The following is a 6,530-nucleotide window of genomic DNA, read 5'->3' as shown; positions in this document are numbered from 1 at the left end:
CCTTACCTATGTAATAGGTATATATATGTAACTGATAATAATTGTAATACTACAATTTAATTTATTTGTGTAAGTATGTTTGTGTTTTATATAATGTGTAATATGGGTGTCTAGCCTGAAATAAATGACAATTTTTTTTTTTTATTTTTTTTTTAGGTATTCTTATAAAAGTATTTGAGCTAAGCTAAACAATGATACCAAAACCGTATCCGTACGTGGAGGCAGTCAAGAATTATTGAAAGTTTAAATACACCTAACGGAGCTCGTGTAAGTTGATTTCCATTACAATCAGAACTCTTTCACTAAAAATTATGAAAGAAACACCAAAAAAAGTGGTTAGGTGTGTTTTGAACTTTCAATAATTTTTGACTGCCTCGACTTACAGATACGATTTGGTATCATTGTTTAGCATAACTCAAATACTTTTATAAGAATACCTCTAATCTAAAACTTTAAAATGGCCGCCATTTCTAGAATATTGAGATTTGACCCCACATATGGGGGTGTTTTCTCGATGAAATCACTCGTAGAATACACCCTTAAAGTTTGTCGGGTTCGAAAAAAAACACATTGTATATGTAATAGTTTTTGTTTAAAACACTGTCACGGAATAATTACTGCATTTTATTTTATAGAACTTACGACTAAAAATAGGGTTCAATGTCGAAGGTCCAGTGAGTCTTGCCCTGTTTACCCGTCTCTTGGTCTAAATTCGCAGTAATCTTGTAATGTTATAGTAAGCGATGTTTATTCTGGCCGGCGGAGTACGGTCGCCGATTTCTTTCACTTATCGAGTTGCCTTCACATACGATTCTTAGAACTTTATCCAGGCTGAGCTAAGCTAAATATAGAGGTATAGTGATAGATATGGGAGCGTAGCAATGAAACACGAGTGTCTTACGAAAGCCGGTTTATTACTGCCCGCTCCAGTGTCGCGTGCGTATTCATATACCACATTTCTTCACCCTTAATTTGAGACCCTGATAACAATGGACAGATATTTTACATCAAGTATTTTATACATAATCTTATATCTAAGTTAATTACTATTGACACGATTTAATTCTTATAATTTATTTTCTTAAGCCTAGGTCTTAGTCGATCAGCGTACGGCGTACCAACAACGTTTTCATCAGCAGATGGCTGGTCAATATTGCGTGGGGGTTGTGTCCCACTGGTACTCATTGTTGGTGCGCCGCTACTATCGCCATCCCCCGACCGCTCCGCCGATGCTTCCACCCACACTTCATTTTCAATGTCCGTCTCCCTGTTAGGGATATCATTTTGCGATGTTGGTAGTTCAATTGTTGGTGGAAGCTGTCGTGGGGGTGAACCTTGATCCAACGGTGATGCTACATCCGGCAACTGTGAGCCGTTTAAATGTGTATCTAGGTGAGCATCAACGTTGTTTCCCACTAAACAATTACCTTTATATCGTATAAGTTGATCGATATGTCTTTTACAAGTTACCGCATGATCAAAACAATAAACTTCATACATCCTTTTACCTATTGTTCTTGTAATTTTGCCCAATGTCCATATTTGCTTTTTTGCTAAGTACCACCTGGCCCACACAATAGAACCCATTTCAAGATGTCGACAACTATTATTAACATTGTTATGTTGTGTCTTTACCATCACGGGACCATGGGGTCCCGGGCATTTGGAAGGCGTGCATGGGGCCGAAGCCAACACGTAGAGGCCCGTTTGACAACATTAATCTATATGAAATGTGACACTAACCGACGATTTTCCCTGTGTAAACTATAGAGTAAACCCAAGGAAAATCCCCGGTTAGTGCAGGACTATTGTAGGATATGGAGAAAACTAATACAGGGTTATGGAAGGGGGTGCTAAATGGACTGGGTAACTGGGACTATGGAAGGACTATGGCCCCTGCCTGACCTATATGTTTCACACACGGATAAAAAGGCAGGGGGTGACTCGCACACACAGTAAATGGACCCCCAAAGCAGTCGCTAGCACATTACAGTGACGTAGCAACAAGGGGGCAACATGGCATGAGGTGCTTAGGATGGAGAGGTATTCCACGGCTCTCAGGACAATCGCGTTATCGGTCAAGATCCCTACAAGCACCTTACTGGGTAATACATCCTTCCTCGAGCATTGCTGCTCTAGCGGTACACCACTCAAGCCAGCCAATGAAGGCAAGCAAGAGGTGGGAGATCCTGTTCCTCGTCAGTGTTCACTCTGGACAACCAATAAAGGCAAGCCAGAGATGAGGAACAGGGGTTCTCCCCGGCATCGGGTGGGTGGGGTCGCTAATGCCCAACAGCTCGCCACAAGCTGCCCTGCCGCAACATTGTTATTATTATTAACATCGTTATCGCAAAGTTGACGGAAAGATACAATCTAATCTAGACCTTAGGTTACGGCCGAACATTAACTGGGCAGGGGAAACTCCCGTTGTACAGTGAGGCGTATTTCTATATTCGAAAAGGTATCCTAACAATTTTTCGTGCAAAACAGCATGTGAAATATCGTCTTTTAAGATGCATTTAATCATCTTCTTGCACGTTTTTACGGAGTTTTCCGCCTGACCGTTGCTGCATGGATGATAAATAGGCGAGTTAACATATTTAATTCCGTTAACCTTACAAAATTCATTGAACTCATGTGAATTAATTTTGGCATCGTTATCTGATACTATAGAAATTGGCAACCCATATAGGGAAAAAGTATATTTTAATTTTTGTATAAGTTCAGAGGTAGAAGTACCTTTACTCATTTCTAAACACTCAAGCCATTTACTATAAGAGTCTATTACTATTAAATATACTCGTTGCCCAATAGACATATAGTCAATGTGAATCCGTTGCCACGGACCGGGAGCGCGCGGCCAGGCGGCGGGCGGCGCGGCGGGGGGCGCGGGGCGCAGCGCGCTGCACGCTGCGCACGAGGCTATCCAGCGCTCGATGTCGCCATCGATTCCCGGCCACCACATTTTACCTCGCGCGATACTTTTAGTTTTTACTATTCCTAGATGTCCTGCGTGAAGGTCCTCAAGCATCCTATTTCTAAATATCGGAGGAATCACTACTCGGTGTCCCCGAAGTAGACACCCGCCTTCTATTTGCAAGTCGGTTTTGCAGCGGAAGTAAGGCAAGACTTCCTCACAACGGATTTTACGTGGCCAACCTACTATCATATATTTCATAACAGTTTTTAATGTTTTGTCACTTGAGGTGGCTTCTAAAATATCCTTTGAATTTATGGGCGCAACATTACTGTTCAAGAAATTTAGAACCGGTTCCACTATGTCTAGCCCCTCCTCCATATTACTTGATAACGGTAACGGTGCCCTTGAAAAGAAATCGGCTACGACATTGTCTGTGCTAGATACATATTGAATTGTATAGTTATACGCTGATAGTATTATTGCGTACCTCTGCAATCGTGATGCTGCCATAACCGAGATGCCGTTTTTATTACCGAATATGGATAATAATGGCCTGTGGTCTGTTTTTAATATAAATGGTACCTGGCGACCATATAAATATTGGTGAAACTTTTTTATACCAAAGATTATCGCCGTAGCCTCTTTTTGTATTTGGCTATAATTCTTCTCGCTATTAGACAAGGATCTAGAAGCAAAAGCTAGAGGTTTTTCAATGCCGTCGGGCCCGCGTTGTGCCAACACTGCGCCGAGCCCGCCGGGGCCCGCGTCTACGCACAGCACCAGCTGCGCCGCGCTGTCGAAGTGCGCCAGCACGCGCTCCGACGACAACTCACCCTTCACTTCCTCGAACGCCTTCTGCTGGCGCTCGCCCCATGTCCACTGAGCATCAGCCCGCAGCAGCTCGTGAAGAGGACTCAATAGAGATGATGCGTTAGGTATGAAACTTCGGTAATAATTAACCATACCTAAGAATCTTTTCAGTTCCAATGTATTTGACGGTCGTGGAATGCCTAATATAGCCTCAACCTTCTTAGTGCTAGTTCTTAATCCATGTTTGTCAATCACATAGCCTAGGTAGGTGACACTATCCCGGAAAAATTCACATTTTTCCTTTTGCAGCCGTAAGCCCGCATCTTTTAAACGTGCGAGTACTTCTGTTAACCTTTCCAAATGAATTTGTTTACTAGGCCCTGTGATACATAAATCATCACACCATACACTAACCCCTTCTATTCCTACCAGTAACATTTCCATGGCGCGTTGGAATATAGCAGGTGCGTTCGCTAAACCATACACAAGTCTCGTATATTTATACAAACCTTTCTGAGTATTAATGGTGGTCAGCTCTTGAGAAGACTCTGATAGTTCCATCTGATTAAATGCGTTACTAAGGTCTATTTTGGTGTACTTTTCACCCCCGCCTAACTTAGCAAAGACCTCTTCAATCCGTGGCATTGGATATTTATCAATATTTAGAACTTTATTCAGAGTAACGGAGTAATCACCCGCTATTCTTACTTTTCCACTTTCTTTTAAGACTGGTACAATAGGTGTGGCATATTTTGAAAATTTTACTGGTACTAATATACCTAAATGTACCAACCTGTCTAGCTCTTCATTGACTTTGTCCTTTAAGGCGAACGGTACTGGCCTAGGTTTAAAAAATTTAGGCTCAGCGTTTTCTTTTAAAGTTAAATCGACTTTAAATTTGTTAAAACGCCCTAATTCATCATTCCATAGCACACTAAATTCGTTAAAAAGGTGTTGAATGTCCTGCCCTTGATGTTGTAAGCTAATATTGTTATTTAATGACGTATCAAAGTACATGTTATACATCGACATAAAGTCACGTCCCAGTAAAGGTGGTCCGCCGTCCTTTATAACGTAGATTTTAATACTTTTGGTTACTGATAAATAAGTTATGTCAGCCTCAATATAACCCAAAGGTATGATTTTATGTCCTGTATAGAAACAAAGTTTCAAATCACATTTATGTAATAAAAGTGATCTAAAGTATTTATTATACACATTTTCTGAAATAACTGTCGTTGAAGAACCAGAATCCAATTCCATGTCTATCGCAATATTATTTAACAATACTGATAAAGTAACTGGTTTATTGGTAACATACCTCAAATTGAATAAATTGCATTCCTTACAATCATGAACATCCTGATCCTCCATCACTGCAGATCCTTCGGAACACAAGTTGTGTAAATTATGCACTTTTTTATCACTGCACATTCTTTTTAAGTGACCTTTAGCACCACACTTTTGGCATTTATAGCCTTTGTACCGACACTTTTCTTCCGAATGACTTTTTAGCCCGCACAATGTACAACGTCGCTGGTTAACGGATCCCGCTCCGTCAGCCTGCCTCGCCTCAAAATGGCTGCCGCTGCCGCTCGCACCGTGACCTCGCCCGCTGTTGCCAGCCGCCATTCTGTAGACTGGCTCCTGCTTCACCAACACAGCTTTAGCCTGGCGTGCACAAGCTGCTTGCTGTGCGACCTCCAAGGCTTTTGCTAACGTGGTCGTAGCCAAGTCCATCTCAAATAGACGATCGCGCTCCGGTCCATCGTTCATTCCGAGCACGAATTTGTCTCGAAGAAGTGTGTCCAGCTCACTGCCGAAGTCGCAGTAGACAGCCAGCCCCCTCAGCCGTGCCGCCCACGTCTCGACGCTCTCGCCGTCGCCCTTCGACGCTCCATAAAACTTCGCCCTGTCGGCGAATGACGACCTTTTTGGTGTGAAATGATCGTCGAGTTTTTTTACCAGGTTTTCGTAGGTGGTCGCTTCTAATTCGCTCGGATAGACCAAATTCCGAGCCAAGCGATAGGCTTCATCACTCAGGTGCGTCAGTAAAACTGCACTTTTGTCTCCTGCTTCGATTTTGTTAAGCTTAACAAACTGCTCCAAACGACTTTTAAATATTTTCCAATCCTGACTAATGTCGAAAATTGGAATATTCCCGATAAAACTCATTTTTTTCACAATTTTTACAACACGCGGGTAGTCGCCTAGTCCTCGCCGCCAGATGATAGATATGGGAGCGTAGCAATGAAACACGAGTGTCTTACGAAAGCCGGTTTATTACTGCCCGCTCCAGTGTCTTCTTCTTCTTCCTTGCCTTATCCTTATTTAGGGTCGGCTTTGTTGGTCATGTCACGCCATTTTACCCTATCCTCTGTCATATCCTCATTCACTCCACACTCTCTCATATTTTCTTTCACGCAATCAAGCCACGTCTTTCTTGGTCTTCCTCTCTTGCGCCTTCCTTCGGGTCTCATTTCCAACACTTTCTTTGTCACATAATCATCTTCTCTTCTCATGACATGCCCAAACCAAGAAAGACGATGGCTTTTCATCTTCTCCACTATAGGAGCCACTTTCATACTTCCCCTTATATACTCATTTCGTATTCTATCTTTTCTTGTAACACCACACATCCATCTCAACATTCGCATCTCTGTCACATGCATCCTTTTCTCATCGCATACTTTGGTTGCCCAGCACTCAGCCCCATACAACATCACCGGCCTTATGACGCTTTTATATATTTTGCCTTTGATCTTAATTGGCATCTTGCGATCACACGTCGTGCCGGTGA

The 6,530-nt window shown here is 42.4% G+C and overlaps 1 protein-coding gene across 1 annotated transcript; it reads right to left on the bottom strand.

Moving 5' to 3' along the window:
* Window positions 1-895: 895 nt before the first annotated feature.
* On the bottom strand, window positions 896-5,918 carry LOC119690555. The gene is made up of 2 exons (XM_038106015.2): window positions 5,052-5,918; window positions 896-980 (listed from the first exon to the last, which is right to left on the bottom strand). The coding sequence occupies exons 1-2, from the start codon at window positions 5,903-5,905 to the stop codon at window positions 968-970; spliced, it is 867 nt and encodes a 288-aa protein (XP_037961943.2). The 5' UTR covers window positions 5,906-5,918; the 3' UTR covers window positions 896-967.
* Window positions 5,919-6,530: the final 612 nt, after the last annotated feature.

This window comes from Plutella xylostella, chromosome 25, assembly GCF_932276165.1.
Source record: "Plutella xylostella chromosome 25, ilPluXylo3.1, whole genome shotgun sequence".
NCBI lineage: Eukaryota > Metazoa > Arthropoda > Insecta > Lepidoptera > Plutellidae > Plutella > Plutella xylostella.
The sequence above is the reverse complement of the archived record's forward strand: the minus strand, read 5'-3'. Positions and strand labels throughout refer to the sequence as shown.